This window comes from Ursus americanus, chromosome 20, assembly GCF_024610735.1.
Source record: "Ursus americanus isolate L20-20 chromosome 20, mUrsAme1.1.p, whole genome shotgun sequence".
In the NCBI taxonomy this organism is placed as follows: Eukaryota; Metazoa; Chordata; class Mammalia; order Carnivora; family Ursidae; genus Ursus; species Ursus americanus.
Genome location: NC_142146.1, coordinates 26,514,691 through 26,534,024, shown reverse-complemented (window position 1 = coordinate 26,534,024; position 19,334 = coordinate 26,514,691). Strand labels below are relative to the sequence as shown.

The following is a 19,334-nucleotide window of genomic DNA, read 5'->3' as shown; positions in this document are numbered from 1 at the left end:
GCAGGGGTACAGAGAACGTCCCTGCAGAGACACCCAGCTGGCCATGTCTCCCAGGGCTCAAGAAGCAGCGGGAGGCTCAGTGCAGAGGTGGTCGCAGCAGGAACAGGAGTGGACGTAACACTAGCTGCCCCACTACGTGCCAGCATTGTGCTAAGAGCTCCTCAGACCCTTCCTCTTCTGGTCTCCACAGCTGCCCTGCGAGGCGGGTATTGACGTGCTCATTTGACAGAAACCCAGCCACTCCACAGCAGAGCCGGACTCAAACCCCCAAATCTGAGCGCTTTTCCCACAAACTCTCTTCTCTGTTAATAGGAGCTTAAAATAGACCCAGCAGCCCAGGGAGAAAGTGGCAAGACGCCCGAGTTGGTTAGCGTCCCTGTTTGTGTGCAACTTCTAGGGACTGCCCCTACACCGAAAGAATGATCTTTCCTCTTCTGAAGGCATATTTTTATATTTTCTTACTTATGATTATAGTCTGTTGAGGTTTTGTTGTTTTGTTTTCATGTGTGTGAGTCTTCTCTCGAACTAAGTGAGAGGCTCCAGGAAACCAGGACACCCTGCACGATTTCCCCACAGCAATAACCCAGCACTGTGCACACAGTCAGCGCTCAAGCAAATGCTCTGGGCCGGTCACCCCAGGGTCCCTGCGACACTGTTAGTGAGGTGACGTGGACACCCTGCAGCTCGGATGAGGCAAAGCCAAGCCCAGGTGGGCAAGCGCCCTCGAAAGACGCCAGACAACAGGCAGGTCAATGTTAATAGGAGATAAGGCAAACTTTCCTTCTGCACAGGGCTCGCCACAACACACCGTCTGCAGACTAGTTGGCCCATGGGCTAAACGCAGCCCACCCGCGTGTCTGTACTAGTTGACTCACACCTAGGTTTAACTTCTTACAATTTAAATTCGTTGCGATCTTTTAAAAAGTGAAAAGTTCCACATAAAAATCTGGATTTCTGCAAGCAGTACCTTTTCAAAGGCCCATCTTTTCCAGTTCCCCACAGCAACCCCCACACCCCCCTGCTCTGCCACCAGCCCTGCCCGGGGGTGGGGTGGTGGGCTGGGGTGGGAGGGGACCTCAGCCTCGGGGCTGGGTCTGAGCTCACGGGCCACCAGGAGCTTGGGCCATCCATACTCACCAGCACTCAGGGTCGTGAACTCCAGGAAGCGATATTCGTAGGACACATCTATCTTGGTTTCCACCTGAGGCCTCTTTAAAGTTGAATAGATATTTCCAGGCCGTTTGTCATCGTGTTTCTCTAACTTGTTCAATCCGCAACCCATTTCAGCAGCTGCCAGCAGAAACCAAAACAAGGACAAGGAGAGTGATTTTTTTTTCTGAGATTTTGTTTTTAAACAAAAGTATAACAGTATAAAAGACCCCGTATTTCCCTGAAGACTACATGAAGGACCTCAGCCTTTATGAAACCCAGTATATTTCAGTGTCTGACCTGAACACGGAGGAATCATGCTCAGGACCCAGGCTGGCTTCTCCTTCTGTGCGGACACCATTACCAGCTATCCCACACTTCTATAATGACACCAAAAGCGTACCTGTCTCCTATCTTTTTTCCCCCATCTGAGGAAAATAATACCTCAGAGCACCTCAGTTCCACTCTAATCTATAGCCGTGATTAAAAAAAATGAGATCTTAAAAGCAATATGGTACATTATGGTGTCAGCCCATCTGAAAAGAAAAAACAAAACAAGAGACATGTCACTTTTGCTGTGGTTGCTAAGAGAGAATAATAAGTTGTTGGTACAATTTCCTAGCTCCAACAGTAATTATTTAGATGGGAATTTATATTCATAAAACATCTCTAAAAGTAGATGGTGGTATTTTTACAGGCCTCATCTAAAAGTCCCCCTTTTATTCTTTTTGAGACCAGACCACAGGAAGTAATAGTATGCTTCCACGCTCTTAGAGAGTCATTTTAGACCAAAATGAAGACTGGCTGAACACTAATAGCAGGGCCAGAGAAATTGGAAGCAGAAATCCACGTGTATTAGAGCGAAGATCTGTGGCGACAGTTTGAAAGAAAAATGGAGAAATGTTAGGATAATGTGCACATTAGGGTGGGCTCAGCTCCCAGCCTTTCGAGGGATTGAAAACAATGAAGGTTCTCTGTTTATTTAGGCAGAATGAACATTCGTGAAATGACTTTTTATCCACTCCCCAGACTTCAGCAGAAGATATTTTCCTTTTGTGCACAGAGCATGACCAATACTTCCCCCTTCTCTGGGGTACCAGAGCTGCCATCAGACCATATTTCACAAAAATATGAACTGGCCAAGAATATCACAAACAGAAACGTGGTGACCGCTTCCTTTTAGAGATAAGAATTTCCTTTTGCTTAATCCATTCACAAGGTACCCAGCTTCCTAAGGCAAACTGGCAAGCTCCAGAAAAACAAAACGAACCTCAAAAAAGCAGTACGTGGGGTGGGGGTGGGGGAGTGGAAGAGGGCGGTGTCGTGACAACCAGGCTATCCTTTTCAGTAATTAAAAAAAGTCTGGAAGGATGGATGAGAACAGGAAGGCTTACTTATGCCTTAATAAGGGAACATTAGTGTCCAAAGGGCCGGGGCAGACATGATTTATGTGCAATCTGCATGAACTGATTACTTGTAAAATACTCTGTAGTTCTGCAGATAGAAGGGCTGATATATACAGAAGCTGCATATTTAACTACTAAAAAGCAAGCTGAGTGGCATCTGCTGAGGCTAAGCAGAAGAGAAGTGGGCAGGAAGGCTCCCGTGTACTGGGGAACAGGTGACCTGGCAAGATGAACACTGTTACCACCAGAACAGAACTGGAAATAACCCAGAGGCTCACCAAGTAAGTCACTAACACACCTACCTCCCTAAGAAAGACTAAGTGTTTGGGGCCCTCAAAAAGAGAAACCTCCCCCTCAAAAATCCTCCCCTTCTTGTTATCCTAGTAGGTAAATTCTAGCATCAGAGATTCGTTCCTTTGAAATCACAATCGCTCTCTCTCTCAGGATCTCCTCTGAAACCACAAATATCTTTAAGGGAAGGGCAACGAGCAAAGCTTATGGTAGACACTAACACTTTAGTATGATGTAATATCTTCTATAAAGGACGGGTTCCCTGACAATCGAGAAAAAAGAGGAGAGGATTATCAGGATGAGCCAAAAGACTCAGAAAAAATTAAGGAGGTGGAAGGAGGTGGGGGATGGCGTGCCAAGACACATGAGAAAAATTCTTCCAAATTACAACTTGGAGTTTAACGTTTGTCAGATTGTCCCAAACTTGAGGTCTCTGCCCAAGTTCACCCCGAAGGGCACTGTGCTTATCTCACAGGACATGACAAGGTTCTAGGTAAACCATGCATGTGATCTGACACAGAAAAGATAAACACTACCAGCCAACAGCAAAACTATACTATCAGAGACTCCTCAAGGTCTCAAACTTAGAGATTCATTTCTTTGGAATACACGCAACCCTGGTTAAGCAACTGCTTTTATAGCACGACTCTCTCTCTGGGAAGGCAGACATATGAAGCAGCTGTGAGCCAATAAAACCTCAGCATGAATTTGTTCCTCTTACCCTTTTGTATTGAGGCCCTACCTTATTCACTCCCTGCATGCCTGTGTTCCTTTTAGTTCCTTCTTGCATTTTTCTACCAACCCCCACCCCTGTCAAAATAGTAAAGATTTTCATATCATTCTAAAAATACATATTACAGTCCCTACTCCTCAAACAAGAAAGATCTAGCTTACAAAAGGGGGGGAAGTAAGATAGAACAGTGCCTAATATTGCTGTTTACTATGTGGGGTTCCCATGGCTCATGCTAGAATCCCACAAGGAGCTTGGGGCAAGGGATGGGTATGGGCCTTTGAGGGCAGTGACAGGTGGTAGGCAGAGGGAAGAGTAGAGGCATGGCTTTGCCCGATGCAGACATTTGGTGTACATTCCCTCAGACACTCAAGGAGTGTCTGTCTCAGTGGAAGCACATCTCTCTCAGGAGTTAAGTTCTCCAGTAGGACACAAGGTAAATGGTAAAGATAAAGGTCTTGAAATATGGCCCCCAAATCCTTTGATACTCCTGCCATTGCAGGTGGGGTCTACGTCACCTCCCCTGAATCTGGGTTCCATGGTTACGCGAACAATACAATATGGTGGAATGACACAGTGGCAGCTTCTGGACCTGGGCCTTACGAAACTGGGAGCACCTACTTCTTAATCTTTGGGATGCCTGTTCTTGGATCCCAGCCACCATGCCATGAGGAAGCCCAAGAAGCCCCAAAGGGAGGCCCATGTGGAGAGGAATGAACAGCCAGCACCAACTTGCCAGCCATCTTGCCGGTGAGCCATCTTGGAAACTGAGCCTCTGCCTCAGTCAAGACACTGATACCATGTGAGGTAGAGACAAGCTGTTTCCACCAAACCCTGCCAAAACTGCAAATCCTGAGCAAAATACACCATTGTTTCTGTTTTAAGGCTCTAAGTTTTGGGGTGATTCATCATGCAATATGTAACTCATTCACAAGTTTGTTCAAAATAACCATGTCCTGCTGCCTCTTCAGGAGAACACCAGTCAAGACTGCCTGCATTTCCGGGCCCGGGTCTAGCCATTCACCCTCTGAAGGGCACTTGGGCTGTTTCCAGTTGATTATGAATAAAATGGCTATAAACATTCACACAGAGGTTTTTATGAGGACAGAAGTTTTCATTTCTCTAGGGTAGCACCTACGTGTGGGATGGCTGGGTGGTGTAGTAAGCGCAAGGGTCCTGCTAATGAGTGATGCTTCTCTTTCCACATTTAGGGTGGCCAGATGCTGACCGCAGGAGAGGCATGGCAGAGGGTGAGACCCTGCGAGAGACGGACCGATTAGCAGCTCTACCTCCTGCCCCCTCTGGAGCGTCAGCATCCTGGGTAGAATCATGAGAGTGGCGCTATTCATGGCTAATTCTCCTTTCGTTGTTGTCTGTTCCTGTAAAGGACATACGCTAAAAATCACTTGTGTGGGATGAGATTCTCCCGGTGCTTTATCTATAGTCTATCCAACTCCCACATCTCTGCCCTTTCAGATTCCTACAGTCACCCCACATTGACACCTAGTGTAAATCAAGTTACTCATTTTATGTGTGAGTGAATCCCTGGATCAGCTTTGATTAGCTGACAGTCATACAGGAGGATTTTTTTCCTTTGTTTCTACCACGGTCTTCCCAGAATACATCCCTGAACCCATGTGTATGCGTCTGTCTAGCATCAAGGGACCAAGAAAAACCTTCCAAGAGTTCTTCAAAGGTAAAGCAAAAAGAGGAGGTCGTTCCCCATTCCTGTGGCGAGACAGTGGGAAAAAAGCCAAAATAAACACACAGTTCTCTAGCAGAAATCGGCTAAAAGTAATTAGGAACTGGATGCTGATTACGGGGGAAAAGAAGGTAATCACCGGGAGGCTGAGACCCTGGCTGCAAGAAGAGGATGTTAGAGATTGCAAATGACCAGAAAGCAGAGAGCCCTCAGATGGTGAGCTTCTGGAAAATCAGTTCTTTCCAAATCAAACCTAGCGCGAGGTGTGTCTTTGAGACACGGTGGCCCGGCGTCATGCAGGAACGGTCAGCTCCACGAGAGAGGGAACTTTTCCAAATTCGTGCATACGTGCATGCATTCATTCAGCACACATTTATTAAGGTCTGCTTTAAATCAGGCCCTCGATTAGGAAAGATAAAAATGGGAAGACCAGGCCCTGCTCTCAAGGAGATCGGAGGTGAAAGGAGGAGAAAGACAGTGAACAGATGTATGTGGTGCAGTGGGGCAGGCTGTTCTGGAAGTCTGGGCAGAGCGCGGGACACCCAGGGAAAATCCCTGTGATAGAAAACAGACCCGGTTCCAGAAGAAGCTGACCAGCAATGGGGCATGGTGTCCTGTGTCATTTTCAATGTTGAAATCTTTACATTTTTATTTTAAAGTATTTCTGGTTTGTTTCTGAAATGCTTCCCAGGATGCTTAAAAGACACTGGAAAACCGTTTCAGAAAGGATCACCTCCTTAAAAGATTATTTTTCAGCTTGCATTTCGAAAACTTCAGTTTAAAGGCTCATTTTTACTATCAACTAGGATACATGTATTTAAATAATGGGAGCAATAAATGTAGTTATATTTCCAAATACAAATTAGTTTCATTAAGAGTGAGTCCTCATTTACCACACTCGCTGCTAATCTGTGGCAGACTGTAAAGCTAATTTTAACAATTGCCAACAGCTCATGACAGGCAACCAGAGATGGGGCAATTATATGCAATGATGCTGGATCAGCTGGCAAACTCATTTTTTATTTCTGCATTCAAATCCCATATTTGAAGCCTCAAGCGTGTTTATTACATCACTCAGTCACCCAAAGTAAGAACTGATGATCCAAATTAAGACATTTTTACATGATAGGAACATCTCTCTCAACCCAGAAATGTAAATGAAACTTGAAAATTCAAATGATATCAAATCTTGATATTCTTCAAACATAGTCTAAGACAGAAACCCAAGGGTAACTAAAATTTACCCATTGAGGGACTGGGTGAAATAGGTGAACGGAATTAAGAGGTACAAACTCCCAGTTATAAGGTAAGAAAGGCACAGAGATGAAAAGTACAGTCCAGAATACAGTCACTAACATTGTAATAACACTGCATGGTGACACTACGCTTACTGTGGGGAGCACTGAGTAATGTCTAGAATTGTTGAATCACCAGAAACTACTATAACACTCTACACCAACTATACTTCGATAAGAAAAATTTACCTGTTCAAAGCATTCCTGATTCGATGCCAAGAATAAAGAACAATCTATATGAAACAGTATTATTTGTATGGTGCTACTCCTTCTAAGTGAGTGTGTATATAATATATACTATATAAATTTATAGTAATATACTACATATATATTTTATATGTGTGTGTATATATAAGTACATATACATATATATATACATATATACACACACATTCTCTTTGTATCTGGCAAGACATAGACCACAATGTTCCCAGACATTTCCTTCAGGTCATGAGATGATGGGTGACACTCTCTCTATGGTTTTCTAGATTTTTCAAATTTTCTGAGCTGCACATACATTATTTTCTTCATTGAAAACAATAAGAGGTATGATAGCCAGCCTCCAAGATGACCCTCAGTCATCCCCGCAGCATTCACGGGTGGTCCCAACCCACAGTGAATAGGGCTGACCCGCGGGGCCAGAAGGGCACTGCAGAAATGATAAGCGTGATTTCCAAGGCTGGGTTACAGCAGCATTGTGGATTCGACCTTGCTCTCTCCTGGATCCCTCACTCTGGGGACAGCCAGCTGCCATAGTATGAGGACAACCCTGTGGAGAAGTCCCAGGACAAGAATGGAGGCCTCCACCCAACACCCAACACTGTTGGCTAGCTCAACACCCATGTGGAAGCAGATTCATCAGCCCCAGAATGGCCCCCAGCCCATCCAGCATCTTGACCACAACCTCTTGAGGCACCCCATATCAGAGCCACCCAGCTAAGCTGCCTCTGGATTTCTAACCCACAGAAACCCTGTGAGATAATAAATGTTTACTGTCGTTTCTGGCTGCCAAGATCGGGAGTAATTTGTTACAGACCAAAAGATAAGGAACACGAGGGGTATTTACATTACCAAAAGAAAACACTTGCTTACTATCCCCTCACCCCCACATCTCAGCCGGGGTCTGATCCAGACCACCTCCCTGCCTTCCCACAGACTCCATCACAAGCACCCTTAACTGAACCCAGCTCCCTTTCAGAAGAAGCTGCGGCTCCAAGTGTGGGCCTCAGACCAGCAGCACCGGACTTCCCGGGAGCCTGTGAGAAATCCAGAATCCCAGGCCCTCCCAGGCCTGCTGAATGAGAATCTACATTTTAATGACAAGTGATTCATTGAAGTTTGAACAACGGCAAAGTTTGAGAAACCCTGGGCCGTGGCAGTGGTCCTCAACCTTGGTTGCATACTGGAATCATCTGGAGAGCTATCTAAAGGTCCTGATGCCCAGGCATTTGGGGGTGAGGCCTTATCATCAGTAATTTTGAAAACCCCAGGTGATTCTAACTGGCATCCAGGAGTGAAAAATCAACAATTTAGGAGCAAGCTCAGTTTTCCCCACTCTGAACCCTCTCCAGTCTCGGATCTTTCTTAAGTCTCCTAGCCAGGGCTAAGAACCCCAGTCTAGAACATGGCTCTGCTGCCCCCCTTGATTCCACACCCCCATCTCTTGAGCCTCTGTACTTGAGAGGCCCTCTTCCCACCTGCATGCTGTCCTCCCAAGCACAGATGCACCCCAAAATTTCTATTCCCAGCCCTCCTTCTGTCTCTCTTAAAATCATTTTCAGTACAGGGGCACCTGAGTGGCTCAGCTGGTTGAGCATCTGCTTCTTGGTTTCAGGTCAGGTCATGATCTTGGGGTCAGGAAACTGGGCCCCGAGTTGGGCTCTGTGCTGAGCATGGAAACTGCTGGAGAGTCTCTCTCTGCCTCGCTGTTCCCCACCCCTCCATTCATGCTCACACTTTCTCTCTCTCACTCTCTCTCTAAAATAAGTCAATAAAATCTTTAAAAAAAATCATTTTCAGTATAAGCCACTTCGGACACACAGATGAGGACAAAAAATGAGGCATCTAGATACCCACCACCAAGATTTAACAAATGCTTACATTTTACTTTATTTGCTTCACATCTTATATTTTTGAAGAAATGAGACTTTGGATGCAACCCCTGTGCCCTTCCTCTCTCCCCCCTTCTATCCTTGCTTTTACACTTTCACAATCTCCCTGTGACACCCACAACAATACATGACAGAGGTTTGAGACTTTCCACTTCCTGGCACCTTTAGCGTCTCGGTACGTTGTCCACGGCACCGGAGGCTAAAAGCAATACTCACAGTTCCACTTATTAAGTAGTTCAGTCTAAACAACATAATAATTATTTATGTCCAAACAACTTATTAGCCTTTTGAAAAAAATAGTACATAAAAATTGGAAGAATAAACCCTTTTCTTTCATTCCTGAGTCACCACAAGTACTAACGGGATGTGCGCATCTCTTGGGCACTGCACAACTTCTCAAACCTTGGAATCATGCTGGACACCACCACCTTCATTTCCTGTTCCACTAGGTTCTTAGCAACCACCCAAAAGGCAGCTGCACAGAGACAAGACATCATCAAAAGGAAGGCGGTGTTACATTGGTACTGCGAACTACCCCAAGATGGCAGGTCTTGTGTTGTCTACCATGTCAAGTACCACTGTGTTCCCCTCAGAAATGTAAAAAAAAAAAAAAAAAAGCCCTTCTGCCCCGCCCTCATGAGTTTGCTGTGGTATCTTGGGGTGCCTTAGTAATGCAGTTTGGGAACCTCCGATATGTGGTATTGTTGAGTATGCTCAAAAAAGTTACACAAATGCTATTGTCTCCCCAATAGCCCTCATATCCCCTCTCATGGGCCCTGCTTTACCTGTTCTGGGCAAAAACCTTCCAGTGTCCCTCCCAGCCTGGTGAACTCCAGGTAAACAGGCCCAAGGACCCGTATCAATATCTTCACCTAGAAATTTCCTGAAATTCCTGATGAATATGCTCCAAACAGAACTCAAGGCCTTGCCCGTCAAGGCCTGTTCTTCCTCCTGTGTTCCTTGGTTCTGTGGATAGTACCACTGTCCTCGTAACACCCAGGCTCGAAACACCAGGCCTCAGCCTGCTCCTGCCACTGTTCTCACCGTGACAGCTGGCCTGGTGCTGGGTGCTGGTGGAGGCCTTCCACCACTTCATTTTCCATGCCGATCCACTCTCTTAAGACCATCAAAGGCCTTCCTGAATCTGGCTTCCCCTGGCCTCTCACCCACTAATTCCTAGTATAGGCTAATGCCAGATTAACCATTCTGTGCCACACAAGTGGCTCAAAGAGCATAAGAAACATATGCTGCCCAGCTTGGAGTCCTTAGCCTCAACCTTCCCCCCAAACCCCTCCCTCCCCGGTCTCTGGCTGTTCCTCTTCATGTACCCTGGAGCCAGGCTGTAGGAAGCCACTGCTAACTTTTGTACACACTGAACACTCTCCAGATACCATTCCTTTACCTCCAGTGCACCCCCCACCTAACACTCCTTACCTTCCATCTTGACCCTCTGTATTAGGGCTGCCCAGAGAAACAGAACCAATAGGATAGTGTGTGGATAGATATCTATATAGAGAGAAGGCAGGGCAGATTTGTTTTAAGAAATTGACTCATGTGACTGTGGGAGCTGGCAAGTCAGAAATCTGCAGGGCAGGCCAGCACGTCAGAGACCTAAGAAGTGTTGATGTTACAATCTTGAGTCCTAAGGCAGTCTGGAGGCAGGATTCCTTCTTCCTTGGGAGACCTTGGTGTTTTCTCTTAAGTCCTTCAACTGATTGGGTGAGGCCCACCCACATATGGAGAACAATCTGCTTTACTCGAAGTCTCCTGATTTCAATGTTAATCACATTAAAAAAGAAAAATAACCCACAGCAACACCTAGACCTGTTTGAACAAAATCCGGGTACCATGGCCTAGCCAAGCTGACATAAAATCACCCATCACATTCTCCTTTATTAAGCACTTACTGCATGCAAAGCACTATTCTAAATGCTGAGGATACCAAAGTGATGCAAAAGACATAAAAAAAAAAAAGCAACAACCCTTCCCTGAAGGATCAGATAAATAGACAACACACAAATAAAAATAATAAAGGAAATTCAATTTTAAAGAAATAAAGAAAATAAGGCAGGGAGGAGGGACAGCAAGCACAGGGGAAGATAAGGCAATATTTAAAAACGGGGTGATCAGCGAAGGCCTCACCCAGAAGGTGATGTTAAAGAGACCATGGGATGAGGGGGATGGTGTACCAGGCAAGGTGGTGGCAAGTGCAAGGTTCTAGGACCCGCCTGGGGACAGGGGGTGGCTGCAGGTGGCACGTGAAATCAGAGAGGCGTGGGGAGGCAGGTTGTGTGGGCTGTGCAGACGGTGGCAAGGACTCTGGCTTTACCCTGAGATGGGAGCCCCCTGAGGGCTTCAAGCCAAGGGCAGACATGATCACTCTGGCCATGACTGACTGTGGAAATGGGGAGACCAGATGATGATGGGGTATGAGCAATGATCAAGTTCTGGATCTATTTTAAACATAGAAAATGAGATTTATTGGTAGTTTGGAAATAGAGTATGAGAAAAAAAGGGCGTCCAAGACAAGGCTAGGGTTTGTGACTTGAGCAACTGGAAGGCTGGAGTGGCCCCCTTCTGAGCTGGGGATGGCTATGGGAGGAAGATGGGAGCTTATTTTAGATGTGTTAACTCCATTGGGTGGAAGTGTGGGGTGGGCAGCTGCAGGGACTAGTTCTGAGCTCAAAGGAGAGTTCTGGAGCTTTCAGTGATGCTTCATCTGCTCATGTGACAGCCAGCTTCCCACAGGTAGCAATCATGTCTTCTTCATCCCCAACAGCAGCTATCCCAATGCCCCGCCCCAACAGATACTTATTTATTTATTTATTTATTTATTGAGAGAGAGCTTGCGCACGAGCAGGGGGAGGGGCAGAAGGAGAGGGAAAGTCTCAAGCAGACTTCACACTGAGCACCAAGTCCAAAGCAGGCCTCGATCTCATGACCCTGAGATCATGACCTGAGCCTGAATCCAGAGTCGGATGCTCAACTGACTGAGCTACCCAGGTGCCCCCAGATACACAATAAATACCTACTAAGCCAACATCCTTCAGGACTAGGACAGACACTCATTATCCAGTAAAAGATGGAAATTCTGGAATATTTGGAATATCTGCCTGTCTTTCTCAGGTTCACCTTCTTAAAGGCATAGCACAGGGGTTGGGTGCACAAGTTCTGGAGCCAGACTGCCTAGGTTCCAATCCCAGTGTCTCTACTTCCTAACTGTGTGACCTCAAGGAAGCCACTCAACCTCAGGTTTCCCAATTATAATATGGGGATATCTCCAAAATTCACTGGCAGGGGGAGGATTAAATAAGTTAATACCAAACAGGGCTTAGAAGAGCTCTGACACATAGAAGAAGCAGTATAAATGGTAACTATTATTAGAAATACTACCAGCATTACTTGTCATCCACTGTAAAGATTCCTTTTGACCTGCCTATGGCATAACTACACCACACTGCAAAGGGTGCTTATTCGGTGTCCCAAGACGGTGAAAAAGGTCCAAAAGCCCTCCCTAAGTTATAGAAGTGTTTGAATGAACAATCTAATTTCTTGTACTTTATATTTCCAAAATTTGGTAATACATGATTCGGTCACATTCCATTAACCAGAGTCTGTGATTAACCAACTCTCTTCTTATCCAACTTTATGGATGAGGTCTATTACAATAATTTCTTCAAACTTAGGAATTTGGGAGCTATTCCATAAATCCTGAAGGATTCCTCAGAAAGTATTTCCTCAGGGTGAAATACAAAGTAAGAAATTTCAACACACACACACACACACACACACACACACACACACACACACACATTCGTGTACACATGAGTGGAAGGTGATAATCCTCTGCAAGAAATAAATGCTTAATCAACAGGGTCTGCCTATAGAACAACAAAATGGGACACTATAGTTACAAAAGCCAAAGAAAGTTGTCACTGAAGTGCAGCTGCTTCCTGGTTGAAAAAATGTGGAAACATCCAATACAGTTTCATAAAGTCGCTGAAGAGCTGGTCTGGGCGCCTGGGTGGCTCAGTTGGTTAAGCATCTGCCTTTGGCTCAGGTCATGATCCCAGGGTCCTGGGATCAAGTCCCGCATCGGGCTCCTTGTTCAGCGGGATGTCTGCTTCTCCCTCTGCCCCTCCCCCCTCCCCCTGCTCGTTCTCCCTCTCTCTAAGAAATAAATAAAGTATTTAAAAAAAAAAAAAGAGTTGGTCAGTATCAGACAAGCTAGGCAAAACACAGCTGACATGGACTTTGCACCACTGGCTGGTGTTGGTGCCCCAGGACACCTGAGGGCTGGAGTCCCCTCTCCTTTGAAGCACAGAAGAGGGGCAAGCTAGGGCACCATACCAGCCGGCCCCCTCGTCCTGTGCAACCAGGACACAGAAGCTGCCAGGCCCCCTCCAGCACTCCCTACACAACACAAGGGCAGTCAGACACAGGAAAACTCCAAAGCGAAGCCCTCGATACCCCAAATAGTGTCTCCTCCATCTCAGTCTTGGCAGGTAGCCATCAGGCGTAGAATGTGACCTGATTTTCTAGCTCTTTGGTTCTGGCCCCGCTGAGAGCCGATTCTTCTTCCTGAATTCAGCCCAGGTGGGGAGTAAGTCACACAAATGCATATTTAAAAGCTCAACCGAATTCTTATTTGGAGAGCAAGGAATTAACAGGGCTCAAGCAGTGGCCATCACTTGCCTGCTGTACCGATCTTTTCACAGAAAGCATCCTGGTAAAATATGCAATGATAATAACGAAAGCCCCTTTGGGGGCCCAGGAGCAAAGAGAAACTCAAATTTATGTCAAAAACTGAATGTGAATGGGAGAAAAGATCACACGCACGCAAAACCTTTAAAAGGTAAACATAAAAGAAATGTCTGGCTAAATGTATCTCTTTGTCAGTGAAAAATAGCCTAAGCCTTAGCCAAGTGTGTTGCCAATTCTTCAGCTGAAGGAGAAGAGAGAACCGCTTACTGCAGAGCAAACAGGACTTTCAGCCATGATGGAAACACTCCACCTCTGCACTGCCCAAGGCCCAGGCCAATAACCACATGTGTCTCTAGGGCACTTGAAATGTGGCTAGTGGGACCGAGGAGCTGAATATTTGATTTTCTTTCATTTTAATTCATTTTACATTTAAATGTAAGTAGCCACATGTAGGTGGTGGCCAAGGTGTGGGACCGCTCAGGACAGACACTCGAACTCAACAGCGGGCAACATCTTTCTTTTCCTCCAGTGAAACTAAAATCACAGTCAACCAACAATATCTTCAATTGTCACCAAAATACTTAGTATCTCGATACAGGCCCTGGCTGCCCCAAACTCAGAAAACTTAAGAGAAGAACAAAAGACGGAAGAAAGTAATTCCAGTGTGTCACCTCTTGCCGCGCAGTCGTGCCTATCCAGGTTATACACGTCTATTATCCCAGGACTTGATGTATTTGAAAATCTGTGCTTGCACATGTAGTCTCATTTGCAAAACCAGAATGTCAGTCTCTTCCCTATGTCTAGGAAACATGAAAAAGTGAACTTAGGGCAAGTTACTTAACCTCACTAAGCTTCAGTTTCCTTAAGGCTAAAGTGCAGATAAGAATAGTAACTTGCCTCTCCTGAGGATTCAATTCAAAGAATGCATGTGAAGTGCCTAACAGTGGTAGGAGAAGAGTAAGCACTCCGCAAGTGGCAGCTATACTTATGATTCTGTTAGTAACAATAGTGAAATCTGTAATAAAATAAGAACGGTGCTATTTAAAATAGAAGTGGACAGTCGGCAAGTTTTCTTAGGCCGAAACACTCTGAACCTGTTTCCAAGGCTATGGTAAAGTAGCCTCTAGTGAAATACATCTTGGGGACATCTTGGCACTCACGGTCAACCCCAGACAGGCAATCACCCAGTCAGATACCACCAGTCACCAGAATCTTTCAACCGACACTTACGGTGCCTCTACTCTGGGGCAGGCACTGTCCTAGGCTGTCAGATCAGAACAGTTCCCAGGCACAGAGCAACGACTCAAGACTCTATGCCATCTGTCATCTGACCCCACTGAGACACCTCGGCCAGATATGAATATTTCATTCTGGGGTCCCACTCAGTCCGAGAGGCTCCATCCCTGTTTCCTGAATCAGCCTAGGCCAGGTTCGGCTGCTGGTCCACAGAGTGGAACCAAAGGGTAAGGGAACCTGAGGGGACCTGGGCCATTTTCTCAGCCGGGACAATGAGAGCGTGTCAACAGGTCATGTTTCTCACTGACAGGCCAAATCACTTTAACAGGAAAGCTGTTTTCTGAGCCTTCAAAAGGCCAAATCTGATCTGCCTCACAAAGCAAACACAACCCGCTTTCAGCAGCCAGCTGCGCAAGCCAGTGAAATCCAACGGGAATCTCCTCCACAAGGTTCACATCAACCAGACCAATACGTCAGAAATCCCCCAGGAGTGGCTGAGCAGAAGTGTGGTGGAATTCTGTGGGGCTTGGGGGTTATTTTTTCCCTATATAGAAAGCACTCAATCAATCTTCTTTCACAACCAAGGGTACAGTCCCCTGTGGAATTCCCTTCTCTGAAGACCTCCACAAATAAAATATTTGTCTGATCATCTGCAATAATTTAAGTGTAAACTCACTCACTGGCAGGGTCAGAGATTTCTCACAACTCCTCCACCTATAAAAACAACACCCTTCGGACTGTCTCTGATACCCAATTTCTGGACCCCTCTAGCCCCCAAACACTGGTCAAGTCATGCCCTTGACTTTGGGATAGGAAAACAGGTTGTCATATCTGGAATCTCATACTTGTATTCTTTGCTGATGGGACTGTAAAAATGGTACAACCACGTTGGAGAAAGACCCAGCAGCTTCTTATAAGGTTCACATACACCTCTTCTATGCCCTAATGATTCTACTTCTAGGCATTTACCCCTGAGAAATGAGAACATATGTCCCTAGAAAGACTTGCACACAAATATTCACAGCAGCTTCACTCATAATACCCCCCCCCCGAACTGGGACTGACTCATGTGTCCATCAACGGGGGAATATATTAACAAACTGTGGTATGGACATATCCTGGAATCTATAATTCAGCAATTTAAAAAAACCCCAAACACTGATATATACAACATGGATGAATCTCAAAAATATGCTATGTGGAAGAAACTTTACACAATACCGTAGAACTCCACTTACAGGAATTCAAGAACAAACTAACAGTAAAAAACAATCAGCAGTGGTCGCCACTGAAAGGCGGGCAGGGACTGACCGGGAACAGGGATGAGGAACTTTCTGAGGTGATGGTAATATTCTCTATCTTGATAGCAACTAGGGTTACACAGGTGTACACATCTATCAAAACATTATGCAAATGTTACTCTCAAGATTTGTGCATTTCGCTCTATGCATTCACATTTTACCTTAAGAAAATCATGAACATATATTGAACTCTGAATAATAAAATGTGCATTGAAACATTTAGGAGTGACCTGTGCCCATGTCTATAATTTACTTTAAAGTACATAAAACAGTAAGTTGGGACTTACTGATGGATGGGACTTAAGGTGGATAGATGGATGAACAGATAGACAGATGTGTAATAAAGCCAGTACTGCTAAATTACACTTTAGGTATGGGTACTTGGGTGGTTACTGTTCTTGCAAATTATTTATATTTTTAAAAATGAGACAGGTGGGGAAAGAGCCATAATACCTTCTCCTTAGCCCACCAAGTTAGAAATTTGGCAAGACACCCATGCCCACCAAGCTATGGGCCCACATAGTTTTAATTTTGCGGAAAAAAGAAGATTGGAAGAACACAAGTAGCTTTACAGGAACTCCCATCACTCATGCCAAAGATTTTCTGCCTGTTTCCCTACAGACAAAGCAATTATTTGAATGGAAGCCAAAAATTCCTGCTCAAGAGGGAGAAAAAGAACTCATTCCCAATTTGTTCTCTTTCAGTTCCTGCACCAATCTATTAGCTAACTGCACAACACTCCACTTCCATTTGCCCCCTGTCCATTAAGCCAAAAGACTAACAAAGAAACACCAACGCAACGACTTGATATACAGAGGATGAGGTCTCAGTTCTCAGGACCAGAAACCCCGCTGTAGGCAAAAGAGGATGCAGAGTCAGTCTGAGGTTAAAGTGATTTCACTGAGGTTAGCACACACACACGCACCAAAGAGCCCCAAACAGCTTGTTGCTTAACCCCTCTGTGGGGTTTGGTGACATCTGGGGTCACTTGAACTTCGTAGGGAATTCAGCTGTTCAGAGATACAAATTAGGAATCCCGGCAGCCAGGGACACGTGGGGTGCAGAGCGTGCCCTACCCACAGGCCCAGAGGTCGCTCACATTACGCCTGCCTTCCTTCCTGGCAGGGCCTCACTTATCCTGAGATGACACACGATGGCAGGGGCTGGAAGACGCCTAGCATGACTGCCCGCCCAGCATCTGAAAACAGCTGTACCAATTACAAGAAAGGACTGTTGCTGGAAACCCAGGGCAGGCACTCAAATTTGGCATTTGTGCCAGACTGAAAAAAAAAAAAAAAAAAAATATATATATATATATATATATATATATATATATGCTTTTTGTTTGTTTTTAAGTCCCCCAACAAACTCACTGCCACCACCCAGTGTCCCTGGGGACCACTGACAAGCACATAGGGCAGCACGGCATGAGCAACGCGAAGGCAGCAGGGAGCGCGCCTGGGTCTAGCACTTTTGGCTTCCACGCGGTTCTCACTGCCAAGACGGCGATATCCTGGGTCAAGGGCACAGGCCCTGGTCTGCGGGGAGGAGGAGTGTTGCATGCCTGACAATCCGGTTTTCTGAAATGTACGCCGCCACCACCCCGCCATGGCCCAGACCTACCCTGGCTCCCCTTGAGCCTGGGTAAGTGGGTTAGGACGAGGAAAGAAATCCCCTTACAAAAGGGGAGATGCCGTTTTCAGCTCTAGGGACTCCCCGCGCCCCAAGTCTCTGTGCCTCGGTGATGCGCCGCTTCCTCTGGAAGCGCGGCAGGTCGGCTCCCATCTATCCAGCACCCCTGCGCGGGCAACAAACATACCTCCCAAGGCGCACGCAGAAGGGCAGCCGGAGCCACCTCCCACTCCCCACCCCCCCACCCCCTCCCAGCCTCGCTCGCTCCTGAACCCGCACTCCGTGTCCAGCTCCTGCCTGATCTTTGCCAAGGACCCCCTGCAGCAGTGTCCCAGACCCACCTGTAGCCTCAAAGCTTCCCCTCTGCTTCCCTCTTTGGCGCCCCCGAGCCTGCAGAGCCCACGACCCCTACCAAACTGCTCTAGGTGCCTCTCCCCATAGCGTGCCAGGGATGATTTTTTTTTTTTTTTTCCAAAAAAGTTGCCCAAGACCGCTGCGTGCCGTGGATCCGCGCAGACCCCATCCAACCCGGGCTGGGGATGCGGTGGTGGGGGCGGTGGCCCTGTGGCAGCCCCGGCAACCTGCAAGGAGGGGCCACGCGGGGCTCCTCCGGTCCGCCGCGGTCCGGGTCCGCGGGGCCAGATGGCGGGGCCTATGCCCGCCTACACCCCAAGTCCTGCCGCGCGCCCACCTACCGTTTGGAACTGGCTGAGGAGAAGGCGCCGGCGCGGGCTCCCTGAGACAGCGTGTTCCGTCCCGGGAGGAAAGTTTGTGCCATACAGAGCAGGCTGCGCGGGGAAGGCGTGGGCGCCACTGGGTGGGGGCGGGAAGCGGCGGCGCGGCGCGCTCGGGTGCCCGTCCCTCCCGCGATCTGTGCGTCCGTCCCTCCGCGGCGCCCGCGGCCGCCGCGCTCCCGCTCGCTGCGCCTTGAGCCTGGCGCGCTCCGGCTCCAGCCCCGACGCGCCCCCGCCGCCGCCGCCGCGCGTCCGCCGGCTACACTTCCTCTTCCTCTGAACTCATGTGCAAAATATGCTGCGCTGCATCTTCGGGGGAGCAGCCGGCCCCTGACAGCCGCCGCGGGAGCAGCGGGCCCGCCCCGCGCCCCTGGACGCCCTGCACCCCCTCGACGCCCCGCGCCGCTGCCTCCACGAGGCGGGCCACCTGCGCGCCGCACACGTTGCACCCCGCGGGCGACCCTCGCTGCGCCTTCGCACAGAGGTCGGAGGCTCAGGGATGCACCCTCTCGACCCCTCCTAACCAAAGTTGTGTATGGCGGGAGTGCACGTAGGAGCTGGGGTGCTGGATGGTGACTGCCACCAGGGGGCTGATGGCTGAGGGTGTGGGAGGATAATTGAGAGTGGTCCGTTCCTCTTCCCCATTCCACAGGTGGGCCACCACCACCACCCCCCACCCCCGTCTAAGTTATTTCTCGAGTTGGTGATTAACCAGAGGGATAATGCCACCGTCTCCTTGCCACACCCTATCCCACCTACTTCAGGTGTCCAGAAGGTTTGAGATGTGGGGAACCATCTTGGCCTGCAACTTTAGGTTGCCCAAGGAGACAATTATATAAATAAAGCACCAGGGCAGGGCTGACTTAGTAAAGTGAAAACGTGAGGCCGAGAGCCTATTATAAAGTATTTTTTTCTTGGAACTTTTTTAACAAAGCAAAATTACAGTGTAGGGTGAAAAGCAGGAATCCTAGAGCCAGTTAGGGTTGGCCTGGCCTGGCCTCCATACTTACTCTCTGTGTGATTGGGGTAAGTGCCTTAACTGC

The 19,334-nt window shown here is 47.4% G+C and overlaps 1 protein-coding gene across 1 annotated transcript in view; it reads right to left on the bottom strand.

The window, feature by feature from the left end:
- RFTN1 (raftlin, lipid raft linker 1) overlaps positions 1–18,516 on the bottom strand; it is a 190,159-nt gene extending 171,643 nt beyond the window's left edge. The window contains exons 1-2 of the mRNA XM_045791689.2: positions 18,253–18,516; positions 1,138–1,290 (exon numbers count right to left, since the gene is read on the bottom strand). Coding sequence (XP_045647645.2) covers positions 1,138–1,282 — 145 coding nt within the window. The 5' untranslated portion in view covers positions 1,283–1,290; positions 18,253–18,516. The remainder of the gene's footprint in view (positions 1–1,137; positions 1,291–18,252) is intronic.
- Between the last annotated feature and the right edge of the window lie 818 nt (positions 18,517–19,334).